Genomic DNA, 25,231 nt, shown 5'->3' on the forward strand with positions numbered 1-25,231 from the left:
CCGGACCCCTGAGTAATGGCAGGGTGGTCTGGGGACTCCCCAGCACTGTGGGAGCTGAGCAGCACCTTATCTTCAGGCCAAGTGTAGCTGGGTGCCCGTCACCCCAGACCCCCTCAAACACCATGTAGGAGTCCAAGAGAAACGTGAGGAGCTGGAGGAGCCGAGAGTCCCTGAGGCGGGTGCCCTGCCCCTTTCTGGTCCCTGCAGGACCTCAGTGCCACAGATACTCCATGTCTGCATGCCTTCTCGGGCTGTGGTATGTGCGGGCTCTGTGAACGCTTGTGGTGCTCGCAGTTAGTGCTCCCTGAAATGTAGCCCCTGCCCTAGTGGGCAGCAGAGGCTCCAGATCGCGTGCTAAAGTAGAGAACTTGCCGGTGTGGCTTTGTGGCTTCAGTGGCGCAGGCGGCTGTAGTGATGCTTCGCCTCCCTGCCCCGGCACAATCACTTCCGCCCTGTCTCTTTGCCCACGGCCCTTAGAAAGGGGTCTGCTCACCACCACATCGTGTGAGGAATGGGACGGGGAGGCTCACCTGCTCTCTCTTCCCTGCCGCCCGCCGCCCGCCTGCAGGTTCCTGCTGCAGTTGGTCGGCATCCTCCTGGAGGACATCGGCACGAAGCGGCTGAGAGTGGAAATGAGCGAACAGCAGCACACGTTCTACTGCCAGGAGCTGGGCACACTGCTCATGTGTCTCATCCACATCTTCAAGTCAGGTAGGGCACCACCAGCGCTGGGCGCTCTCTCTGCTTCCCGCTGGGCCGGACCAAGCCTGCAAGCCCACGAGCATGTGTTTGCTGAGAGGTAGAGGAGGAGGAGGGCACCCAGGACTGCAGAAAAGCTCCACACTGGCTGAGGCCTGAGTCACACAGCCCAGAAGGAGGTCTTTGCAAGCGCCCGCACCAGATTCTCGTTAGCACAACGCCTGCCTCCTCTTCACCACCCCGCAGGACGGGGCACTAAGGGCAGCAGAGCCCTGGCTCGGCTCTTGCCTTGCTGGGTCTTAGGGAAAAGTCTCACGTGGGCAGGACAGAAAGCTGCATCCGGAGGCGCCACCCAAGGGCGAGGGCGCAAGTGGAGTTGGTGGGCGTACCGGGAGGTCCCGCTGGGGGTCGGTCACCAGCCACGGCCGCTGAGACCTGTCTCTTCTCTGGGGGCCAGCGTGCACCTGGGCAGGTGGGGAGTGGCGGGGGCACTCATCCGCTCCTGGGGTACCCAGGCTCAACCGTGTTTTTGGGGGCTGGGCAGTGGGGGACCTGGAGGGTGAGGGGCTGGGCATGCGGGAGGGCTCATACTTCCCTTGGGCTGCTGGACCCGCCCCTGTTCTGCAGATGAGGAGGCCTGCAGAACGTAGGCCTTTGCGTGCCACCGCTGGGCATGCCTGCAAGAGGATGTGCCGTCTGCACCTCATCTCCCACGCTCACACTCGAGCCTGCAGTGCTCACTCAGCCTTATTCCCTTCTCACAAACATCGGTGGGGGGACATCTTCACGGGCTCCCGGGGGCTGTCGTGCACGCCCTCCGTCCTCATGACTGACCAAGGAAGGAAAGATTTTCCCGCCATACTTAGTTCTGATGAGCTTTGAAGGCCGCACCCCTCACCCCTGGGCATGCTCGCTGCCATGCTTGTACCTTAGACATTGTGCCCTCAGCCAGCTGTGCTGTGTGTAGGCATGTATGCTCTTACCCCAATCTGTCTTTGACTGCATTTACTAGAAGCACACCAGGGGGCAGTGACACACTGGCTTGGGTGTGAGTTGGAATTGAAGAAACGGCCTTGCACATCCCTCCTCCCCCCACACACTCATACACACCTTCCTGCCCCAGATGGGCCTGCACCCTCCCCCTCCCCCCCCACACACACATACCCTACTGCCCATGTTAGGCCTGCACACACAAACACACACACACACTCTCTCTCTCACTCTCTCTCACTCTCTCTCTCTCTCTCCCCCACCCCCCCCATGCTGGGGCTGCACTCCCCTCCCTCCCCCACCCACATACACCCTCCCGCCCCTGTTGAGGCCGTACTCCGGCCCACACACTCCCCCCTCCCCCACCACCCACACCCCACCACCACCACTCATGCTTAGGCTATGCTCACCCCACACACACACACACACACACACACACACACAAACACACACATACACACACCTGCTTACCACTCACACCCTCTGCCTGCAGGGGATAGGGGCAGGGCTTCTCAAGGGGCACTGGGCCCAGGAGCCACGGTGTGCAGCCCTGCAGAGCCAGACTTTGATCTTGCATCTGGCATCAAGGTCGGGCATGCAGGAGCATTGGCACATTGTGTGCACTTCTCTGCTGGCTCTGGCAGTGCCTGAGAGACCCACAAGGGCTGCCCCATTGCCCGTCACCTACTCGGTGCTTTTCTGGGGCAGCTGCTGTTTTCACCCCATTCCCAGACAGCCCCAAGCCTGTCCCACATGCTATACAGGAGCTTCCGGAGCTGCATGTTACCTTCCACATCCTGGGTCCCAGGGACAGTGCCAGAGGGTGGCATTTGGAGCAGCCTGTAGTGTTGTGGCCGGCTCTGCCCCTCTCCGTTTCTGGCTAGGATATGTTGAATGTATAGTGGGAATCACTGACTTCCTGCAGTGAAGCCAGGGTGAGGTGAGGGCGCTAGCTGTGTGGAGCGGGGGCCGGGTGGAGGGGCTAGAATAGCCATTAGTTCATGGGCTGTTCCAGACGGGGGTGGGGCCCCTCCGCGGACACTGGCTGCAGCTCTTCATGCCGGGCCTCATGCCCACCTCCCTCTGATGAAACTGTGCCTGCTCGCACTGTGCGGGAGGCTCTCGGGACTCTGAAGCACCCAAGGCGGCCAGTAGGCAGGGGCAGGAGTATGCAGACGCTTGTTCCTGGCCACCCCAGGACGCAGCAGAGAAGAGAAGGCTGGCGGGCAGGACGGGGGTTAAGGGTTTGATCCCCAACTCCACACAGGGTCCCCCACGCTCCACCAGGAATGATCCCTAACTGCGGAGGCAGGAGTAAAGCCCCGAGCACCGCTGGGTATTGCCCAGAAACCAAAAGAAAACAAAAGCAAAGGGAAGGCAGATGTGTTCTGTGGCTCCGGCTGCAGAGCAGTATGCGGCAGGCAGCTGCCAGCATCCCCCAATCAGGTCTCCTTGCTTTGTTTCTAGGAATGTTCCGGAGGATCACGGCTGCCGCCACACGCCTCTTCACAGCCGAGGCCACTGATGGCAGCTTCTATGGACTGGAGAGCCTGAAGGCGCGTGTGCGCTCCATGGCGCCCACACACCCAGCGCTGGTGCTGCTGTGGTGCCAGGTGCTGCTGCTCGTCAGCCACACGGACTACCGCTGGTGGGCGGAGGTGCAGCAGACCCCCAAGTACGACCCCACATACGGGCCGGGGGCGGGGAGGGCCAGCACAGCAACTCCCGTTCCTGGCGCACCCTGGGAGGTTCTGCTGTGGGCACTTTCCTTCCCGGACTCCACACTGCACCCTGGACACCCGCCATGTGGTCCTGCCACGTCCCCTGCTGGGGCCGGTTCTCCAGTCGCTCCAGACCCACGCATGTCGCAATGCCTTAACTTCGTTACCAGTTGAATATGGTTCTGGTTATTCTTAGACCATGAGGGAATTACTAATGACATTTCTAAGCTTTGTGTGATTTTTTTGGTTTTATTTTTATCATTCAGAAGGCTTATGAAGTGTCTGACCGGGGTGGCCTCTCCTTGCAGTGTTGTCAGTCTTGGCCCTCGTGTCCAGGCTCTTCTTGCCCAGCATTCACACCTGTGTGGAGGGAGCAGCCTTGATGGCCCGGACCTCAGGGTGGCCTTCCTGGAAGGCGTGGGAGCCAGCAGGGGAGCGGGCTCAAGGAGCAGGCACGGCCTGTGAGGCCGAGGTCCCAGGTGACCAGGCCGTCAGGAAAAGTCTGGCCATGAGCTTTGGGCTCAGGGGCGCTGGCACTGTTTTCACCCTCGACTGCTTGGTGCTCCGTGAAGTGCTGTGTGCTAAGGGCCTTCGGGAGCCTGCCCTGCCGGTGAGCACTGTCCACCTGGCCCTCACCCAGAGTCTCTTCAAGGCCCATCGCCTCTCTAGCCTCAGGCGCCTGTGCAGGACTGCTGCAGCGGCCGAGCACCTCTTCTGTCTTTCAAGGGAGTGGGGGACAGATGGACCTTGAGAGGGTCCCTCTGTCACCCAGTTCTCCCTTCTGCTGCTCCTCCTCCCGCCCCCCCCCCCCCCCGCACTCCTTCTCCCTGAAGTTCCTCTTTCTTCCCCCTTCCTGTAGTACCTCCCTCCCTCTCCTGCAGCTCCTCCTCCCTCTCTCTTCAACTTCTTTCTCTTCCTCCTGCCACTTGTCCCTCCTCCATGTAACTCCTCCTTCCTCTCTGTAGCTCTCCCTTCTCCCCTTCCTGTAGCTCCTTCCTTCTCTCTTCCCTTCAGCTGCTTCTTTCCCTCCCTGCCACTCCTCCTCTCCCTCCCTGCAGTTCCTCTCTCCTCCCCCTCCCTGCAGCTCAGCTCCCCCTCCTCCCTGGAGCTCTTCCTTCTTCCTCCCTGCAGTTTCTCCCTCTCTTCCCTACCCTTCCTGCCACCTCTTCTAGCTCCTCCTGCTCCCCCTTCTCTTTCTCCTTGCTGCTCCTCCTTTCTCCTCTTCCTTTCTTCTTTCCTCCCCGACTTCTCCTCTCAGCAGGTAGCCAGCCAGCCTGACTAGGGATTCAGGAGGTCCTGGGAGCTCACTTCAGTCTGAACAGGAACAGGCAGACTCACCCCTTCTCTGGGGAACACACCCCAGTTCTGCAGAGCCACTGGCTCCTTGGTTAAGAGCCAAGAGCACAGCTGGGCTCTGGGTCTGGGGTGCAGCAGCTGGAGGAAAGAGCAGGGTTAGGATTGGGGGTTCTGGGTGTCAGCTCTGCAGAACCTGCTATCTCTCTTGTCAGATGAATTCTCCTTGGTATGTGCAGAGCGCATGGTTGTGAGCACAGCAGGGAACTGAGGCTGGCCAAGACTGTCCCTCGCTGCTCGCTGGGTTACTCTGTCAGCTTCTGTGCTGTGTTGAAAGTTTCCAAAGTGAAATGGGGCAGCAGAGGTGGGGGAAGAGGCTCTGGGAGATGCTGAGAAGCAGAGGCTTGCGGTGGGGAGGGGTGGGGGTTGGGAGGGAGCGCAACGCCCTGTGCCCGGTTCCTGACAGCAGTGGTGTCCTCAGCTCGACTCGCGTGACTGTCGATTCATGGCAGTTCCAAATTGGACTGCCAGCTTCCCGCTTTCTCTCTGTTGTTAGGGAAGCCCATCTGTTCTTGGTTGGTGATTCCTTCTTCCAGGAAGCCTTCCTGATTTGGCCCTGTAGACTTACTGCACCCCAGCAGGTAGCCAAGCTGCCACTGACAGCTATTTGTCTGCCTCACACTCTGGGTCACAGTACTGTTGTGTTCCCAGTCCTGAGTTCTCCTCAGTGTGAGAGGAGCTCATGCTGGGCCGCTAGACTCTCTTCCACATGGACGCTCAAGCCTCCCAGAGCCTTTCATCAGAGTGCACTGCCTCACGGGGGCACCTAGGACGCCCACTTCCAACCTTGGCCAATCAGGTCATTCCTGAGCCCGGCACAGGTGCTGGGTAGGAGAGCTTGAGCACGCCCTTTCTCCGTGTATTTTTGGCGCAAACTTCTCCAGAGGCATTATTAGACTCAAGGAAAGGATCTATTTCATGACGAGTTTGTCTCTCCATTATCCAGCTGTCACCAGAGTAGTGATTTTCCTCGTTTTAGTAGCCAGACATCTATAGTGAAATGTCATCTTTCTGTTGTCCTTGGTTTTTCTATTCTTTTCCTAGTTTGTTTGTAATTTTCATTAATATTCTTTATTTTTTATTAATATTTTCTAGTTATTAATAATACACTCGGGAATTAATCCTGGGGGTGCTCGGGGTATCATACGGAATGCTGGGGATCGAACCCTGGTCTGCTGCATGCGAGGCAAACGCCTGCCCCGATATATATAATCTCTCTAGTCCCCCCTTCTTTTTTTCACTCTCTTTTGGCTTTGGTTTTTGGGTCAATCTTTGGCAGTGCTCAGTACTTATTCCTGACTCTGTGTCCTGGGATCACTCCTGGTGGGGCTTGGGGGACCATCTAGGGTGCTGGAGATTGAACCTGGGTGGGCCACATGTAAGACAAGCACCTTACCTGCTGTATTAATCGCTTTGCATGACTCACTCCCTTCTTATTAATGATTTGTTCTCCCCCACCCCTTAGGGTGGGGATCAGATCCAGGCATGCACCTGCCCATCATTTTCCTCTTTATAGCATTTTATATTTTTCTAGTCTGAAGTAATTATTGGATACTACGACCTATCTGTATTAAATTCCATAAAGATAAAAGGGAGATCTAGGAGAACAGGCCCTTCAGGGCATCAAGCTCCTCGCAGTTAGAAGGATGGGCACCGTGGCATATCGGAGACCCGTTGAAATTGGATCTCGCTCTTGAAGAGGGGTCGCTGGGAGTACTGGCAGGCACCCGTGATGGTTTGCAGGCCCCGCGGTGGCCCAGGCAGGGAGGAGGCACCACTTTCCCTGGTAGCCCACTGTAGACCTTGACACCTGTCTGAGTTCAGGCGCTCCTGCTGGATCAGATGTTCTCATACAGTGTTGTTGTGCGGAAAGATGCACCCTCAGCCAGCAAACAGTGACATGGAGGCAGAATGGCTCCTGTGGCCCTTTGTTCATTAGGTGCAGGCCAGCTGTATCTCTGCCAGTCACCGATGGCATTTCTAAAGCCGTTTCCTCTTGGGCACTGTAACCCTGAGGTAGTTAGGGGAGCACAACCATCGCCTTGGAAGCATCTCCACGGGCACAACCAAAGACAAGGTGCACATCTGCCAGCTGGGAGGTGACCCTGTGGTCAGTGCTGTGACCAGACTTAAAGCTTTAGGGATCTCTCTCCTGAGGGAAAGCAGGGTGGGCACAGGGCTCTGGCGGCAGCTGGCACCTCACATGGGGGCCCCCTGAAAGAAACATGCACTTCGCCACTGTCCCCTGAGCCCGCCAGGCGGGGAAAAAGCCAGGCCCCTCGCTGTGACTCACATGCGCTTGGTCCCAGTGCAGGAATGGAGGACCAGGAATAACTAACACGCCTGCCAGCGCCAGTTCACGGATCCCCAAGCATCCCAGAAATGGTGTCCATGCGCTCTTTTCCTTCTAGAAGGCGCAGTCTGTCCAGCACGAAGACACTCAGTCCGCAGCTGTCCGGAGACGAGGAGGATTCTGACTCTGCAGCCAGGCTGGGCATGTGCAACCGGGAGATTGTGCGGAGAGGCGCGCTTATCCTCTTCTGTGATTATGTCGTGAGTGTCCACGTGATGTGTGGAGGGGCTGGCATCCCCGGAGACCCACGTCTCAAAACGGGCACAGCCATTCCCATCGGTGGCATGGTCGTCCCACACGCCTGCTGCTTCCAAGCGTTGGGAGGGCTGCCTCAGTTGAGCGCTTGGCGCTGACAAAGGGGCCCACGTGGCCAAGGTGAAGGGCTTTGCGACTCACTGCTGGTTTGAGTACGGTTGTCTTTTCCTTTTGTTTTTTTCCAATTAACATTTTAAGCTGTTTTTTTCAAGTCCTGGGATTTACTTTTCATGTTACTCACTCCAATACCACACCCGTTACCACCAGCAGCCACGCTTCCCCCACCCCCATGTACGTCCAAACCATTTTTGGTTTGGTTTCTGGACCGTACCCAGTGGTGCTTAGGAACTATTCCCAGCTCAGTGCTCAGAGTAGCACCTAGCAGTACTTGGGGGACCCTCATGTGCTAGGGATCAGACAGGCAAAACAAGTTTTCAACCCATAATTAGTAAGTATTCTTAGGGGCTACGTTTCCTAGTACTTGGGGAGCTGTGCAGTACCAGGGATCAGACTCAGGGCTTGGTACAAGCTAGGCATGTGTTCCGCCATCCAGGTCTTTCTGGCCCCAAAGCCCATTCTTCTCAAACAAACAAGTAAAACTTTTTTTGCAGGGTTTTATTTTATTTTATTTTATTTTTGCTTTTTGGGTCATGCCCGGCAATGCACAGGGGTTCCTCCTGCCTCTACACTCAGGTGCCTCTTACTCCTGGCGTTGCTCAGGGGACCATATGGGATGCTGGGAATCAAACCTGGTGGGCCACGTGCAAGGCAGATGCCCTCCCACTGTACTATCACTCCAGCACTCGGGGTTTTGTTTTGTTTTTGTTTGGGGGCCACACCCAGTGGTACTTAGAGCTTCTGACTCTCTGCTCAGAGATCACTCCTGGCAGTTTTGCAGTTTTTGAGCGTAAAACTTTCTGACCGTAAAATTTCCATGTTTTAACCTAAAAATTTTACTGAAGTCATGTAGATTTTTTTAAAAAGTAAGAAAGTCTCCTATAATTCTGTTTTTCAAAGGTAACTTTCAAAAGGATTCAGCTATGGGTTTTTTCCCTAATGTAGAAAGTGGGCCACACAACGCCCAGGGTTGGATCCCTGGCACCATCTGACTTCTTAAGCACCACCAGGTGTAGCCTGGCTGGCCCCCAGCACTACTGTGAAGGCCTTCACTCCCCACCCCCAAATTCAGGCATAAACACTTGCGTTTTGTTTGTTTGCTTTTGAACCCAACCATGTACTCAGGGCTTATTTCTGGCTCTGTGCTCTGGGATTACTCCTGACCGTGCTCAGGGGTCTGTATGGGGTGTGGAGTCGACCTGGGTGGACCACATGTGAGGCAAGCTCCCTGCCCGCTGTCCTAGCTCTCCAGCCCCAGTACATGCAGTTTTCCGGGCTGCCTGGGATGCAGCATAGTGGTAGAACAGTGGCATGTATGAAGTCCTAGGTTTGATCCCTGGCACTGCAAGAACAGAAGCTGCTATAACTTGATGAAAATACACACATTTCTGTGCTACAAATATGGTCTCGGAGACATAACTCAGGTAGCAAAACATTACTAAACCATTTTTTTCCAGCGTTTTGCTATATTATTCCAGTTCCCATGTTTTGCTATATTATTCCAATTTTATTATTGTTAGTTGACAACATATATATTTTTGCTTTTTGGGTCATACCCGGCAATGCACAGGGGTTACTCCTGGCTTTGCACTCAGGAATTACTCCTGGCTATGGGGGAACCATATGGGATGCTGAGAATCGAACCCAGGTCGGCCGCATGCAAGGCAAACACCCTATCCACTGTACTATCACTCCAGTCCTCATATTTTTTATATTTGTTATATACTTAGCATCAGACTTCTTTACTTGAACCAAATGTGATGTTTCTGTTGTGATAGCAACTTCACTGTCACTGTCCTCCAGTTGTTCATCGATTTGCTCTAGTGGCCCAGTAATGTCTCCATTGTGAGACTTTGTTGTTACTGTGTTTGGCACATTGAACACGTCACGGGTAGCTTGCCAGGCTTTGCCATGCGGACGAGATACTCTCGGTAGCTTGCCAGACTCTCCGAGAGGGCCAGAGGAATCGAACTCGGGTCGGCCATATTGGCTGCGTGCAAGGCAAACGCCCTACCCGCTGTGTTATTGCTCCAGCCCAATAGCAACTTACTAAATTTGTGACCTCACGTTCCTTTTATTTTTTAAATTAAAGCATTATGAGATACACAAGTTAAAAAGTTGCTCATGGTTGTGTTTCAGAACATTATATTCTAAAACCCATCCTTTCACTAATGTACATTTCCTGCCACCAGTGTCCTCATATTCTCCCCCATCAACCTCTGCCTATGTGGCAGGCACTTCTCCCCCCCCCCCCCCCCCCGCCCCGTCTCCCCATACCCGCCCCCTTTTAGACAATGGTTTGCAGTACTATTACCGAAAGGTTATCACATATGTCACTTTACTTTCAGCGCTCAATTCTTGTCCAGAGTGATCATTTCCAGGGGCTGGAGCTATAGCACAGCAGGTAGGGCATTTGCCTTGCATGTGGCCGACCCAGGTTCGATTCCCAGCTCCCATATGGTCCCCTGAGCACCACCAGGAGTAATTCGTGAGTGAAGAGCCAGGAGTAACCCCTGTGCATCGCCGGGTGTACCCAAAAAGCAAAAAAAAAAAAAAGTGATTATTTCCAGTATAAGTACCGCGCGCTAACCGATTGCGCCACTGGAGCTCCATTTCCAGTATCTTTGTCATAGAGGTCCCTTCTCTGTCCTGACTGCCCTCCGCCACAACTTGTGTCAGCTTCCTATTACGGACCAGTGCTCCTGGCCCTCGTTTCTACTGTCTGAGGTATTATGCTCATATTATGTTTTTTATATCTCACAAATGAGTGTGATGGTTGTCTCTGTCCCTCTCCTTTGGCCTCCTTTCTCAGCTTGTCCATCCATGTCGTGATTTTGTTTTCCCTAAGCAGTCTCACATTCTTGATACTGAAATAGTTTTTGGGTCTGGAGCAGTAGTATATCAGGCCCCTTTCCTCGAATGTCATCAAGCAGCGTTGAGTCCCTGGCACCTCACACGGTCCCTTGAATCAGGAGTGATCGCTGGTGCAGAGTCGGGTATGGCCCAAAAACCAAAAAGGAAAATAAACTAGTTTTACTATCTAATTTTATGTTTAGTAAATTACTATTTAATATTGATTTTCATATATACGTAGAGAAAAGTTTTATGTTTTATCTTATTTTGGTTTTGAGCATAATCAGCAGAGATCAGGGATCAGTCAGGGTGCTGGGGATTAACCTGGATCGGCTTCGTGCAAGGCAGTCCTTTTTTTTTTGTTTTTTTTGGGTCACACCTGGCAATGCTCAGGGGTTACTCCTGGCTTTGCACTCAGGAAATCACTCCTGGCAGTGCGCAGGGGACCATATGGGATGCTGGGAATTGATCCCGGGTTGGCCACGTGCAAGGCAAACGCCCTACCCGCTGTGCTATCACTCCAGCCCCCAAGACAGTCCTTTTAATTACCACAATTTATCTCTCCAGCGTGTGTGTGTGTGTGTGTGTGAGAGAGAGAGAGAGAGAGAGAGAGAGTGAGAGTTGAGAGAGAGAGAGAGTTGAGAGTGTGTGTTTTATAGGGGTCATTCCCAGTGGTGGTCTTCAGGGGGCCATGTGGTACCAGAGTTTGAATTCAGGGCCTCCCGTGTGATGGATGTGTGCTGTCCCACTGCCTCCTTTGCTGATTTTATACATTCATATTCTCCATTTACCCCGTGTGGAGAATATTCTTCAAGAACCAGGTGCCAGAGGAGCAGTCATGTTTTGCAGTTTCTGCTTGAGAGTCATGTGAATGAATGCAACAGGTATTTTTTGAATGAACATTTAATGTTTTCTTTTTTGGCCACACCTGGCAGTGCTCAGGGCTTACTCCTGGCTCTACACTCAGGAATTACTCCTGGCAGTGCTCAGGAACCATCTGGGATGCTGGGGATCGAACCTAGGTCCGATGTGCAAGGCAAATACCCTCCCCGCTATCCTGTCACTCCAGCCCCATATTTTCTTTCCTGACTCCTGTGAGACAGCTTCCTTCATTCTAACCTATCCCCGTTTTTGGTTCAAAGCTTCTCCCACTGCGATGGTGAAGGGAATCTTGCTTCTGACTGGCCTGGCCCCGAGTGGCCCCTGTGTGCTAGGCTGCAGCCTTCAGGGCTGCCCTGCCCAGATGGGCCTTGGCTGGTATCCAGTGACCCCCCTCTAGTTTGGGCGAGGCTTGGAGCCAGCTGCTGTGGCCTATTTCCCACTGGAGGAAGACTTTAAGTAGCCTCAGCCACAGTGCGGGCGGAGGCGGTACTGCGGAGCCCAGGTGTGCGGCCAAGCTGTTTCAGTGAGGACAGGAGTTGGGCTTTGGCTTTTGGTCCAGCCCCTGCCTGTGGCCTTCACCCGAATGAGCCCTGACTCTCCCCTCAGTGTCAGAACCTGCATGACTCTGAGCACTTGACGTGGCTCATCGTGAACCACATCCAGGACCTGATCAGCCTGTCCCACGAGCCGCCCGTGCAGGACTTCATCAGCGCCGTCCATCGCAACTCTGCCGCCAGTGGCCTCTTCATCCAGGCCATCCAGTCTCGCTGTGACAACCTGTCAGCTGTGAGTCCCCCCACCGGGTGTGGGAGAGCTGAACCCGCAGGCCACTGCCTGCTCTCACCCTCCCATCCCGCCCCATCAGCCCGCCACCCTGAAGAAGACGCTGCAGTGCCTAGAGGGGATCCACCTGAGCCAGTCGGGTGCCGTGCTCACGCTCTACGTGGACAAGCTGCTGAGCACCCCGCTCCGCGTGCTGGCTCGCATGGTCGACACCTTGGCTTGTCGCCGGGTCGAAATGCTCCTGGCTGCCAATTTACAGGTACCGGAAGCCCTTTGCAACTGGTGCGGAAGGCGCGGCAGGACCAGGGGTCAGAGCAGTAGGACACTGGGCGCTTACCTCGCACACGGCCGACCCAGGGTCATTCCCCGGCACTCATAGGTCCCTCGAGACCCAGCAGGAGTGACTCCTGAGCACAGAGCCAGGAGTAATCTCTGAGCATTGCCGAGTCCAGCTCCCTGGCGGGCCCCCTTTCGAATGGAGAGATGCAGGCCTGCCTGGGGTGGGAAGGTGTATGCGTGTGCCAGCTCCCACTCTCTTCCCACTTGTCCCTGCAGAGCAGCGCAGCCCAGCTGCCAGCAGAGGAGCTGCGCCGCATCCAGGAGCACCTTCAGAGCAGCGGGCTGGCTCAGAGGTAAGCCTGCAGGCAGCCCAGAGGCAGTCTCCGTACCCCCTACAGTAGCAGTATGCTGCCGCCATGTCACCCACACACCAGGCACATCCTTTTCTTGAGCATGAGCGAGCCAGCCGGGAAGATGTTACCCAGTGTTTGGCAGACAAGAACTAACTGAGTCTCGTTCAGATTTGGTCTCCTCACGGCTATTCATCACCCGGTTATGTTTTCGGCACCTTTAGCAGCCTGTGGCGGCAATCCTGCCTGCTCACACATGAGTCTATTTCTGGCACTGCGGACTAAATTCAGAGACATCTCACCTGACTTCCCGGGTGGGTGGACTGTGGGAAAGAGAACGTCGGCGGTGCGTGGTGGCCTTTCAGAGCTGTGTTGCTGGCGACGGGCGGGTGTGACACAGTGGGTGGAGGGTGCTGGACTGGCGGCTGGAGTTTCGCTCTCAAGCAGATGGTGGGAGGTCGAGCTGTTATTTTTGACCCTAGACTTAGTATTCCACCCAGATGGGGAAGATTTGAAATATCTTGTGCCAGTTGAGGTAATCCTTACACGGAATGAGCATAATGTGTCTCATTGGGAAATTAACTTGGAGGTCTGTGCATTTGGACGATCTGCTCTGCATCTTTGTAATGTGTGTGTCCATCGTCTATCTGTCTGTCTGTCGAGCCCAGGCTCACAGACTGCTCCTCTTCTGGGCTCAGCCCTGGTGTCGGTGTCAGCTCTTAGTCTGGTCTGGGATTTGGGGACCACCTTCATCGGCATCACTGTGGCGGTTCCGGCAGACGGGCCTAAGCATGAGTGTGGGGGAACGAGGTGCTGAGGGAGTTTCCATACCTTGCTTCTGGCTCTGGGCTGCACCCATCAATCCTCGGAGGCAGCATGCTGAGCGCTTCACCTCCCTGCAGACACCAGCGGCTCTACTCCCTGCTGGACAGGCTCCGCCTCACCTCCGCCCCCGGCTCCCGTGGCCCCACGCCTCCGCTCATGTCCCACCCGCTGGACGGGGATGGGCCCCTGGCACTGGAAACAATAAATCCAGACAAGGTCAGTGTCATCTGTCTGCCGTGACATACAAGGTCCCCGTCCTTTATGAGCAAGACCCAAGTGTGTGTAGGGCACAAATGAGGGTGACACACGGGGGTTCCCTCTCCTGCATGGGGCCCTGAGAGTGCTGGGAACGACTCGGTGACGCCTAGGCTCCCCTGTCTATGCTGGCAGTGGAAAAGATCACCCCTTGCAGCTCAGCCCCAGACATTGGCACAGTAGGGCGTTAGGTGAGAGGGCAAGCGCGGCTGGGAGTTGAGTAGAGCAGGGGCGGACTGTAGCCCCCCCGCCCCCAGTCCTGACCTTGAGCACCTGGTCATGTGGTCCCGGGCCTAGCCCTTGCCCGTGCGCAGCTGCCTGCTGCCCTTGCTTCCACCCCCAGAGTCCCTTTGCCAGGCTCCCAGAGTAGCACTCAAGAGTCGAGTGGAAACGGAAGCCAGGGTGGAGCTCTGGGAGCAGGAGACTCCTGCATGCCACCGAAAGAAGGCAGAGCAGGGGACAGAGGGCATCTGCTGCCTTCAGGACATGGGTAGAGACAGACTGAAGACAGCAGCGTTTCTGGCGACCAGGGCACCGATCGGGGCAGTGGGTGGAAGCCTCAGCAGTGGCACCCCTGGAGTGTTCTGCCCGCCGGTCCCTTACCACCATCTCTTCCCAGGATTGGTACATCCATCTGGTTCAATCCCAGTGCTGGACCAGGTCCGATTCTGCCCTGCTGGAAGGGGCAGAGCTGGTGAATCACATCCCTGCTGGGGACATGAATGCGTTCATGATGGACCCGGTAGGTGTGTGTGCTGGTGGTATCTGCTTCTGCCTTTAACCAAAGCCGCAGGGCCAGGGAGCTGGCTTAGCCATCAGGGTGCCTGAGGACTAAGAGGGCCCTGAACAGTGCCGGAGCAGCCCGGGGGATCCCCAGGGCTGCAGGGCACAAGCAGCACCACATCCTGATATTGAACTACCAGCCGTGAGCACTGCTCAGGAGCCCCCCATCCCCAAAATCCAAATAAAATTAGTAGCCCAACTTAGGACAGAGAAGGAATCATGATAGGTGGGAATGATTACTCTGGTCAAGAACTGGGTGCTGAAAGGAGGTAAGGTGATATGCATGATACCCTTTCAGTAGCAGTATTGCAAACCATACTGCCGGAAAACGAGGGAAGGAGAGAGGGTAGAAGAGGAGAACAGAGACAGAGAGATTGGGAGAGAGAGGAGAGAGGTTTCTGCGTAGTAGAGGCATACTGAGGGATGAGGGATATGGGTGGGAGGGAAACTGGGGACATTGGTGGCTGGGAATGTACAGCACTGAAGGAATAGTGTTGTGTTGTGTTGTGTGACAAACCCAGCCATGAACACTTTGTTCGTGACACGTTAAGACACGTTCATGAACGTATCTTAAGGTGATTCAGTTTAAAAATAAATGAGTAGCTCAGACTGGGTAGATGGTGCCAGGAGCTGAGGACATCCCAGGCCCAGGGCACTGAGGGGAGCCACCCTCAAGCCCCACCAGTGTGCCGCCTCAAAAGATGGCAGCCCCCAGAGAGAGGCACCCTCCCCCGGCTTTGCTCCAGGAGACCATTCCTCGGTGACACCACTCTCCTGCCTGGCACCCAGTGCAGCCAGTGCTCGGGGCCATGCAGTGTTCAGGTGGAGCTCAGGTCCCCTCATCCATAGGCATGCACCTCACTTGTGCTCTGGTAACCGCGTCACCTCAAAGGCCTTGGCGTTCGGCTGTCTGTTGGGTTTTCTTACCCCGTTTAAACCTGATTGTTGTTGACTCTAATGCCCTGATTCAGGAGTTCAACCTCAGCCTGCTCGCCCCCTGCCTAGGCCTGGGCCTGCGTGAAATTTCTGGGGGCCAGAAGAGCCCCCTGTTTGAAGCAGCTCGAATGGTGACTCTGGACCGTGTGGCCAGCATGGTTCAGCAGCTTCCTGCTGTCCACCAAGTTTTCCAGCCATTCCTGCCTGCGGAGCCCACTGCTTACTGGAACAAATTAGACGACCTGTTTGGTAATTAGAGGAAAATTATTGTGTGCGGGCCACACCCCTGCTGTGCCCTGGGGGTTCTGGGATGTGCCAGTGTGCTGCTCGGGAGGTAGCCTGCTGGGGACTAAAGCTCAGCCTTCTGTGCTCTGCCACCGCCAAGCCCCTTTAGAGTCCGTGTCAGCAGAGCCCTGAGCGACGCTGGGGTTGCTGGACTGCCAGGGCCGCTGTGGACATGTGTCCCTGGGGGTCTCAGTGGCAAGTCAGTCCATCTGCCCACAAGTATCTTGTTGCAGGGGATGCCGCGCTCTACTGTTCCCTGACCACTCTGGCACGCGCACTGGCTCAGTACCTGCTGGCCACTTCCAAGCTGCCTAGCCGTTTGCACCTTCCCCCAGAGAAGGAGGGTGACACCGTGAAGTTTGTGGTGATGGTGCTGGAGGTAGGCGCGGTTGCCACACACATGTGTATCTTTCCTGGATTCTAAGACCCCCTTGGGCTAAAGTGTTCTCAGGGAGGGCCCGAGTGAGAGTACAGCCCATAGGGTACTTGCCTCGCACTTAGCCGACACAAGTTGTATCTCCAGCACCCCATATGGTCCCCTGAGCCACCAGAATGATTGCTGAGCACAGAGCCAGGAGTCAGCTCTGATCACCACCGGGTGTGGCCCTAAAACGAAGCAAAGTATTTTCAGGGAGAAAAGCACCACAGATATAATTTGGATCTAATTGAGCTACTTGGAAAAGGAGAAACGTTACTCCGTTTTTCGTTGGGCAGAAAGCCTGAGCATTGCAACCTTTTCCACAAGTGTGTCCTCCCAGTGCACTGTCTTGTGCTCTGACCCGAATCTGAGAGATGGTCCAGCCCAGTGCTCAGGACCAACGAGCACCCACTTCCAGGCCCGCCCGAGAGGTTCAGTGGCGGGGTAAGGCAAAAACAGGGACACATATGTGCCCAGTGCCAGCAGAATTCTCTGCACTCATGAACCTGCTACTTGCAGAACACCCCTCCTGTCCAGTGCCCCCCACCTGAGGCCAAGTACTGTATTCATCCACCTGCTTTGCCCCAGGAAGGGGCAGTTGAGGCTGACTCAGAGCCCCTGGGGGCTCCTAGTGCAGAAGGAGGAGCAGTGGGATGAGGGTGGGCTGGTGGCCCAGCAGATCTCCCTAGGAGCCCCTGTCGCCTGACCTTCCCCGCAGGCACTGGCCTGGCAGTTGGTGCACGAGCACATCCCGCTGAGCCTGGACTTGCAGGCTGGCCTGGACTGCTGCTGCCTGGCCCTGCAGCTGCCTGGCCTATGGAGTTTGGTCTCCTCTCCGGACATGGTCACCCACGCCTGTTCCCTCATCCACTGCGTCCGCTGCCTCCTGGAAGCCAGTGAGTCCTCGCCAGATGGGCCTCTCTCCCTCATCCTGGCGTCTGCACTAGAATTCGACTTGAGCTTGCTTGTGTGCACATTTTTTCTAGATTATACTGTTCCAAGCGGTAGTACAGCAGGGAAGGCGCTTGCTTATATGCAGCCAGCCCAGGTTCAGTTCCCACCACCCCCTAAGGCCCCTGAGCCCCACCTGGAGTGAACCCTGAGCCAGGAGTAAGCCAAAGGGGAAAAACCAAAGGGGAAACCAAAGGGGAAAAAAGTATTTCTAGCTTGAAGTCCCTCTGGCTTAAGTATCAAATATCAGTATCAGTCCTCATTCTAGTGACTGATACTTGTTTCAGCCCTGAGTGACGGTGACCGAGTCCAGTTCTATTCACTGCCTTCTGCAGTGTCCGAGGGCTGCTGTCTGTCTTGCACTGTGATACTAACACTGTCAAGTGACTTCTGGGGACAATGTCCTCAACAAGAGGCACGAGCCATGGGATTTAAATTGCACATTATAGATCACATGTTCAAGAGTGTTTTGAAGTTTTTTGTTTCTGAATTAAACATTATAGGGTGATGGTTAAAGTTTCATTGTTTAAATTGTTTGCATCTGTGCATTTGTGGCAACTTGAAAACCGAGACTCAAGTGATTTTTCAGAGTCCTCCTTCTGGTGGGTGGGGGTGTTTTTAGCTGCAGTGCATCACCAGGCGTCCAGGAGAGGTCCTGGGGCTGAGTTGGCCCACGGCAAGCGGCAGATGCAGAGTCCGGCTTCTCAAGGCAGGCGGGCCAAGCTCGGGCCCCTCCTCGGGCCCTGTCCAGAAGCAGCGCTCCGGGAATCTAGACCCAGGGTGCCACTTGAGAGGAACGGTGGCGGGCTTGGAAAGCTCTTTGTTCTGTCTGTGCCCTAGTTGTGGTTCAGCCTGGAGATCAGCTGCTGAGTCCCGAGAGGACTGACATTCCACAGACTGCCAGAAACGAAGTCGGTTCAAATGCGCAGAGTAAGTCTCAGCCCCCGGTGGTCCTTGCCTCGCTTGGGTTGTGCTTTGTTCCAGAGAGTCTGAGCATGGCGAATGTGGACCCAAGAGCCAAGGTCACGGACGCTGCGTGAGGCTCGGCCCTGGGGGGTTTGGCATGGTCTGAGCCCCACTCGCGCCATGTGTGGCTTCTTGGCACGCACAGCCCTGCTCTGCTGACTTGTACCCAGTGGGCTTCTTCCTGGGGGCCGCTGTCCTGCTGTCCACCATCACAGGTGCCCGGGGGCGTCCTCGGGTCCTTGCTCTTGGGCCCCTGTGCCGCGCAGTGTGAGAGAGAGGGGCTGTGTGCAGATGCAGCCAGCTTGCCCGGCCAGAGTTTCAAGGAGAAATCCCTGCTCTTTCGACCGAAGGGGACACCCGGGCTGAGTGCAGGCTTCTGCAGGAGGCTGGGTGGTTCCCTGGCTTCCCTGGCACTGCCTGGTCTCCCAAGAATGGCTGGGTACCATCCCCGAGCAGACCTCTCAGAGTCAGTGAGCACTTGTGTAACCCCAAACATAAAACACAAACTAGTCATCTCTGGCATTGCCCAAATAAAAGAGGAAATGAAAATCCCTTCAGCCACCCATTTGAACCCGCTCAACACGGAACACAAGTGAGTCTTCAGCGCTTGCTTCTCGCTCGGCTCCTTTACAAAACATCTAGCCATGGATTCCATGGGTGCCTGGGGGTCAGGTTCCGGCACCCCACTCCTTACTGAGGATGGGTCTGGCGGAGGCCCAGCTGGACATCCTCAGCTGTCTGGAGGGCACTGACTGGCTCGTATGTGTCCAGCACTGAGAAGCACTGCCGCTTCAGAGCACGGACCTGTGGGCCTGGGTCTTCATGCTGCTCGGCGGGTCCTGCTGCACACCGCGTCTGCTGCTTTTCTCTCCCAACTCAGTGCTGCGGAGCTGCCCAGAGGCAGCCAGTCTTGCAATAGCCCAGCCCCTTCCGGGGGACCCCATGTCCATGGCCTCATGGTTTCAGGATTCTGATTGCTTCCTGAGCCCTGCTCCCCGCTCTCTGCCTCTCGGTTTCAAACTGAGAGGGTGGTCAGAGGAGCTTCATCTGCTGCTCACCCCTAACAGCAGGCACCAGGCGTGCTCAGAGGTGCAGCCACTTAGTCACAGGTCACTTTCTTTGCCTGGTCAAGTCGGGCCTCACACAGAGAGCGGGGCCCCTGCCTATAGGTATATGGCTTATAACTCAGCTCACTCTAGATGCTTCAACTTGTCCTGGCCAGAGCAGAAGCTGGGTTTTGGTTTTTGGTTTTTTTAACAATGACTTCACTAGGATGACAAGCTTTGCAAGATTGTCCCGTAAATGTCATTAAAATGGACAGATTCTCTTGGCATGGGGCTTGATTCCTTAAATTGGGTCAGAAATCCTGGGGCCCGAGAGATACTGTTGCAGGTAAGGCGCTTGCCTTGCACACAGCTAATATGGTCTGTCCCTGGCACCCCATACAGGGTCCCCCAAGCCCCTCCAGGAGTGATCCCTGAGCAGAGAGCAGAAGTGAGCCCTGCACACCACCAGGGGTGACTCGATAAACATACTCACAGATGCCAAAGTCCTGTTAGGAGCTGCCTGGTTTTGAGTCTCACAGGCCATGGATAAAGTCCTTGCATGACCCTAAACATTGCCCCTTCGATCAGCGCTGCCTGGCACCCACGCCCACCACCACCACAGTGACAGGATGCAGCTTGTATGCTAGACCTGCTCTGCAGGGCCCTCTCAAAGCCCCAGCCTCGGGAACTCACAGGGTTCTCCCTGCACCGCTGCCACCACACGGCAGGAATGGTGTGCCAGGGCACGGGCAGCCAGAGTGGTGGGGGCAGAGGGTGCCGGGTTACTCAGGCCACACTTGACTATGCTGTTTGCCTAGCCCCTGAGTACGTGGCCACGGCCTGTGTGATGGTGGCAGAAATGGTGGAGTCCCTGCCGTCGGTGCTAGCCCTGGGCCATCAGAGGAGCAGTGGTGTGCCGGCCTTCCTCACACCCGTGCTCAGGAACATCGTGGTCAGCCTGGCGCGCTTGCCCCTCGTCAACAGCTACACACGTGTGCCCCCACTGGTGAGAAGACAGAACCTGAGGCTTCCCTGGGCCGGGGCCCCGGGAGGTTCCGGGTTTGGAGTCGGTAGCTGCCTCCTGCTGGTGGCCAGAGTGCCGGTGTGTGGCCTCGAGCTCCGAAACAGGCTCCTGTCCCATGAGGTGCCCGCGTGTAGCTTTGGGGCCCAGGTGGTTGCTCAAAGGCAGGGTAGGGCAGGGGCCCTCCCGTGGGCATTTTCCCTGGCTTGTGTACAGGCCTGCCTTGGCAGGTCCGCTCCCTGGAGGAGAGATTTGGGCACAGGCGGCGCCACTCCCTGCCCACGGCGGGGTGAGGAGGGCCACTGGGGTCACCTCGGGCACCGGCTTACTCAGCCCCGGGAGCTCACAGCCTTTCTGTCATGCCCTCAGGTGTGGAAGCTCGGCTGGTCACCGAGACCAGGCGGGGACTTTGGCACAGTGTACCCTGAGATCCCTGTGGAATTCCTGCAGGAGAAGGAAGTCCTCAAGGGCTTCATCTACCGCATCAACACACTAGGTAGCCTCCCCCTCCTGCCTGGGCCACCCAGCCCTGCCCCTTCCCAGGTTGAGCCTCTGCACCAGCTGAAGGCAGTCTCGCGGCCACGTCCAGCACTGCCTGTCTAAGGGCTGCAGGGCCACTGTCATGGTCCAGCGCCCTATCTGGAGAGTGGACCCTCTCTCACCAGGCGTTGGCTTTCCTAGGGTGGACCAGCCGGACACAGTTCGAGGAGACGTGGGCCACCCTTCTTGGAGTGCTGGTGACGCAGCCACTCGTGCTGGAGCAGGAGGAAAGCCCACCGGAAGTAAGACATGGGTGCTGGAACTGAGACTCCCCATGCTGAGTCGGCCAGGGCCCCTCCTCATTCCCAGCCTGGCCCTTCTCAGCACCCCGGATGAGAAACTCAGGTCTAGCCCCGACTTGGTGACCCACTGCCCCACTGCAAAAAACTTCACTTGGTGCCCCTAGAAAACTTAGCTTCTTTAAGAACCAAGTGTTCCCCAACATCTCTGAGGCTGCTACTCCTGGATTGTTCCGGCACCCCCCCCCCCAAAAAAAAGGAGTGCTCACCCACTTGGAAAACTGGTATAGCCTATGCTGTCAAGCACAAGATTTGTAGTTTTTCTACTTGTGACCCAGTGTAGCCCAAGAAACTTTTATGCATCGAAGTGGGTGTACAAGGCTGGAGAGGGTTTGGTGGACTGGCCCATCTCGCATGCAGGAGACCCACGTTCAGTCCCCAGCACTGGAGGGTCTCTTTGCAGTGCCAGGAGCGACCCCTGAGCCCAAAGCAGGAAGTAGCCCATGAGCATCACCAGGTGCAAAGTGGGGGGAAAAAAACCTTTATCAATTTGGGGGCCCAGGAGATGACTCTGTGGCCTGGCACCACATGATTCCATGAGCACTACCAGGAATGACCCCTAAGGCCCCTAGCCAGGAGTAGGTCCTGAGAACCACCTGGTGTGTCCCAGAATATAATGAAAATAAAGTATATACACATCACATATTTATAGAAAATAAGTCAGATATTTTGAAATAAATTTTTTATGACACCTTCCAGGGTCAGAATAGTTTAAGAAATGAGGTTCTAGGGCTAAAGTGGTAGTTCAATAGGTAGGGCATTTGCCTTCCGTGCAGCCAACCTGGGCTTGAAACCTGGTCCTCCGAGGCCACCAGGAGTGATCCCTGAGTACAGAGCCAGGAGAAAGCCCTGATCACAGCTGTGTGTGACTCAGCACACGCAAAGAGAACAGCAGGTAGGGCTCTTGTCTTGCATGTGGACCATATGGGTTCCCCAAGCACTGCCAGGAGTGAGTCCTGAGCACAGCCATGTGTGGTCCAAAAACCAGTAAAGAACAAACTGTCCTCGAGCAGCGACTGGCATGTGTTCGCCAGAGCACCTGATCCAGAAGGCAAGCAGGACTCCTGGGAAGAGAGCCTTGAGCTCTGTGCTGAGCAAGCTCGCTGCAGTCCGGCATCCATGCCTCCGGACTCTTACAGGAATGTGACGTACTGGGAGGTCTCTGAGCATGCCTCAGAGTGAGCACAGCTCGAGGGACACAGTCCTGCATCCTGCCTTAGTTTGGGCAGCGCAGAGTTTGCGGGCAGCCTGGCCCATGTGGCCCTTCCTCAGGTGGGCGAGTGCGGGGGGGCTGCCAGGAGAGGGTGTGCTTACTGCCCTCCCTGCAGGCACTTCTGTGTGCCGGTGCTGCTTGTGACCTGGTATTGTTTGGGCTCGTGCAGGAGGACACAGAGAGGACCCAGATCAATGTCCTGGCTGTGCAGGCCATCAGCTCCCTGGTGCTGAGCGCCATGACTGTACCCGTGGCCGGCAACCCTGCCATGAGCTGCTTGGAGCAGCAGCCGCGGAGCAAGCCCCTCAAAGCCCTGGACACCAGGTTTGCTGTGGCCCGGCAGGGGAAGGGGACAAGCCCGAGGCACCCAGTGGGTAGGCTGGCAACCAGAGGGCTCTTCCTGGCCCAGGGAGACCCCCAGTCACCCATGCCCCCAAGCCAAGCAGGAAGTTCCCAGAGGTCAACCTCCTTTGAGGGAAACAGAGTATTCTTGAACCTTTGTTCTGGGTTTCAGGTTTGGGAGAAAGCTGAGCATCATCCGAGGAATCATAGAGCAAGAAATTCAGGCAATGGTTTCAAAGAGAGAGAACATCGCCACCCATCACCTGTACCAGACGTGGGATCCTGTACCTTCCCTGTCTGCAGCCACTACAGGTGCCTCTGCAGAGCGGCCCTCGCCGGACCCAGACCACAGTGCTGAGCCCATCTTTCCCATGACAGCACTGGCAGTCTGAGAGCCAGGCCCCCAGTGTGACCTCTGCCCTGGCCGCCCACTGTGTTGCCAGTTGCCCTGTTCCTTCCCGTGTGCAAGTCAGCACCCAGCCCAGCACAGGCCTGGGTCCAGAGGTTAAAGCACTGGCCTTACATGCTGCTGACTCCAGTTTGATGCACCAAATGATGTCAGAAATGACCCAGAGCACAGAGTCAGGAGTAAGCTCTGAGCGTTGCTGGGATGGCCCCAAGACAAAACCAAAGCGGGGGGAGTTCTATTGCACTTAGTGTTTATTGATTAAGTTGTTTTAGACCAGAACGTTTGGGGTTGGTAGGTTTTGAGGAGTCATCAGCCCCCATAGGATAGACATCTAGATGGTTCTCCATGGAAGTGCTCCTGTGTTTGCACACATTCTGGGTTCTGCAGAGGGCAGTGAGGAGAAGCTCTGAGGGATGATGTTTGGCACCAGCCACCGACACTGGCACTGCCGCCCCTTACAGGTGCCCTCATCAGCCACGACAAGCTGCTGCTGCAGACCAATCCTGAGCGGGAGCTGGGCGACATGAGCTACCAGCTGGGCCAGGTGAGTCGTGCAGGGAGCAAGAGCTGTGTGTCGGGAAGGAGCTGCCTGACTCCCTGACACAGCGCCACCCTTTAGCTTCTGCTCCTCCACTGTTTCACTGGAGACAAAGCCATGCATTGGCCCCTCAGGGTTCTGTGGCTTTCACAGTCAGACCCGCACTGCATGTTCCGCTCTATTCCTCCTCCCCACACAGTGGCCTCTGTAGGCACATGACACCCCATTCTTTTGCCCTCTGTGGAGAACTGACCATCTCGTGTCAGCCTGGGTGGCCCTGGGATTTGCCAAGGCTAGGAGGCCGGAGGTAAGAAGCCGGCGGGCCGCTCCTCTGCACTGGGAGTGCCGGCTGGCCGCCACCCCCACCCCCGCCAAGGTCACATTGAGGGTTCCTAGGGGGCTGCCACTGCATCTGGGAGGCACGTGGGCTAAGGACTCAGCACCTCTGTGGGGAGGTGCCTCTCACAGGACATGTCCCTACTTGTCCCTATGAGGGGTGGTGCCACAGTGGCTCTAGTTCCTCCCCATGCTCCAGAGCACTCACGCCACCCCGTCTGCTTTGGGGACACTTGCTTAGATAATTACAGAAAGGGGATTCACCCCGAGTCCAGTTTTGAACAGGAATCTGTTCTGGATCATTGCCAGAAGGCCCTGCTCGGGGGCTGCTGTGTGTCTGGGCCGGGCCGCACAGGCTGACTGTGTCTTGTCTCCAAGGTGTCCATCCATTCCATGTGGCTGGGGAACAACATCACGCCCCTGCGAGCGGAGGAGTGGGGTGACGACGAGGAGGAGGAGGCAGACACGCCCGCACCAGTCTCGCCGCCCACATCCCCAGTGAATTCCAGGTTCCACCGCCTTCTCTCCCCGCATCCACCCTGCTCCGCTCTTGCTTGTCTGGGTCCTCTTGAAGTGACCCTCTTAGGGGTTCCCCTCTCACCCCCTGCAGGAAGCACCGGGCTGGAGTGGATATCCACTCCTGTTCACAGTTCCTGCTGGAGTTGTACAGTCGCTGGATCCTGCCCTCCAGTTCAGCCAGAAAGACGCCTGTCATCCTCATCAGCGAAGTGGTGCGATCCGTAAGTGCCCTTTCTTCTGGGGGTCCTGGTCGCCACTGTGTGCCCGTGGGTTGGCACACTCACAAAGGCACGCGGGCACGTAGCGACAGGGCTCAGTTAGAAGGGAGCTGTTGATGTGGGTTCTCCTTTCTCTGGCCCAGGTAGGCATGACTGTCCCTGCCCTTGGAGTAGGCACAGCACTCCCCACAGGCGGAGCAGGCAGCCCTGAGCGGGCACCTGCATGACTGAGAACACAGGGCCCCATGGGCCCTGTCTCTGGACTTTCTCCTGGCCACGTTGACAGCACAAGAGAAACCAGAGCAGCTTTGGGCTCTGCGCCTCTGCTCTCCGGCAAGCGACTTCGCCTCAGGCTGCTTCTCTCTTCCCCATGGTGCTGCTTTCTGGCTTCCACTGGTATTTCTCAGAGCACTGGGAGGTTTGTCAGTGTTTCATGTCAGGACCGCTGGAGATTGGGGTTACCTTTCTTTTACTTTTGTTTGGGAGTCACCCCCAGTGATACTCAGGGATCAGGCCTGTCACTCCTGGCAAGACTGGGGGACCATATGGGGTGCTGGGGATTGAACCCAGTCAGTCGCGTGTGAAGCAAGTGCCCTACCTGCTGTCCTAGTCTCCAGCCCTGGCATTTTAAATGCCAAGTCGCCACCTTCAAAGTGAACGGGTCACAGGCCTTGTTAATAAACTGAGGCCATATTT

General features: G+C 56.1%; 1 protein-coding gene across 3 annotated transcripts in view; it reads left to right on the forward strand.

Annotated features, from left to right (window-relative positions):
- Positions 1-25,231, forward strand: part of HTT (huntingtin) — a 110,799-nt gene that overhangs the window by 80,238 nt on the left and 5,330 nt on the right. For all 3 annotated transcript variants that reach the window (XM_056132659.1, XM_056132660.1, XM_056132661.1), the window contains 20 exons: positions 569-711; positions 3,157-3,364; positions 7,175-7,316; positions 11,830-12,009; positions 12,089-12,265; positions 12,562-12,638; positions 13,538-13,676; positions 14,335-14,457; positions 15,470-15,683; positions 15,953-16,098; positions 16,856-17,033; positions 17,929-18,018; positions 19,919-20,106; positions 20,491-20,617; positions 20,803-20,903; positions 22,343-22,497; positions 22,688-22,827; positions 23,386-23,468; positions 24,177-24,307; positions 24,409-24,538. In XM_056132659.1, coding sequence (XP_055988634.1) covers positions 569-711; positions 3,157-3,364; positions 7,175-7,316; positions 11,830-12,009; positions 12,089-12,265; positions 12,562-12,638; positions 13,538-13,676; positions 14,335-14,457; positions 15,470-15,683; positions 15,953-16,098; positions 16,856-17,033; positions 17,929-18,018; positions 19,919-20,106; positions 20,491-20,617; positions 20,803-20,903; positions 22,343-22,497; positions 22,688-22,827; positions 23,386-23,468; positions 24,177-24,307; positions 24,409-24,538 — 2,872 coding nt within the window. The remainder of the gene's footprint in view (positions 1-568; positions 712-3,156; positions 3,365-7,174; positions 7,317-11,829; positions 12,010-12,088; positions 12,266-12,561; positions 12,639-13,537; positions 13,677-14,334; positions 14,458-15,469; positions 15,684-15,952; positions 16,099-16,855; positions 17,034-17,928; positions 18,019-19,918; positions 20,107-20,490; positions 20,618-20,802; positions 20,904-22,342; positions 22,498-22,687; positions 22,828-23,385; positions 23,469-24,176; positions 24,308-24,408; positions 24,539-25,231) is intronic.

The sequence above is a fragment of the Sorex fumeus genome, unplaced genomic scaffold (assembly GCF_029834395.1).
Source record: "Sorex fumeus unplaced genomic scaffold, SorFum_2.1 ptg000095l, whole genome shotgun sequence".
NCBI lineage: Eukaryota > Metazoa > Chordata > Mammalia > Eulipotyphla > Soricidae > Sorex > Sorex fumeus.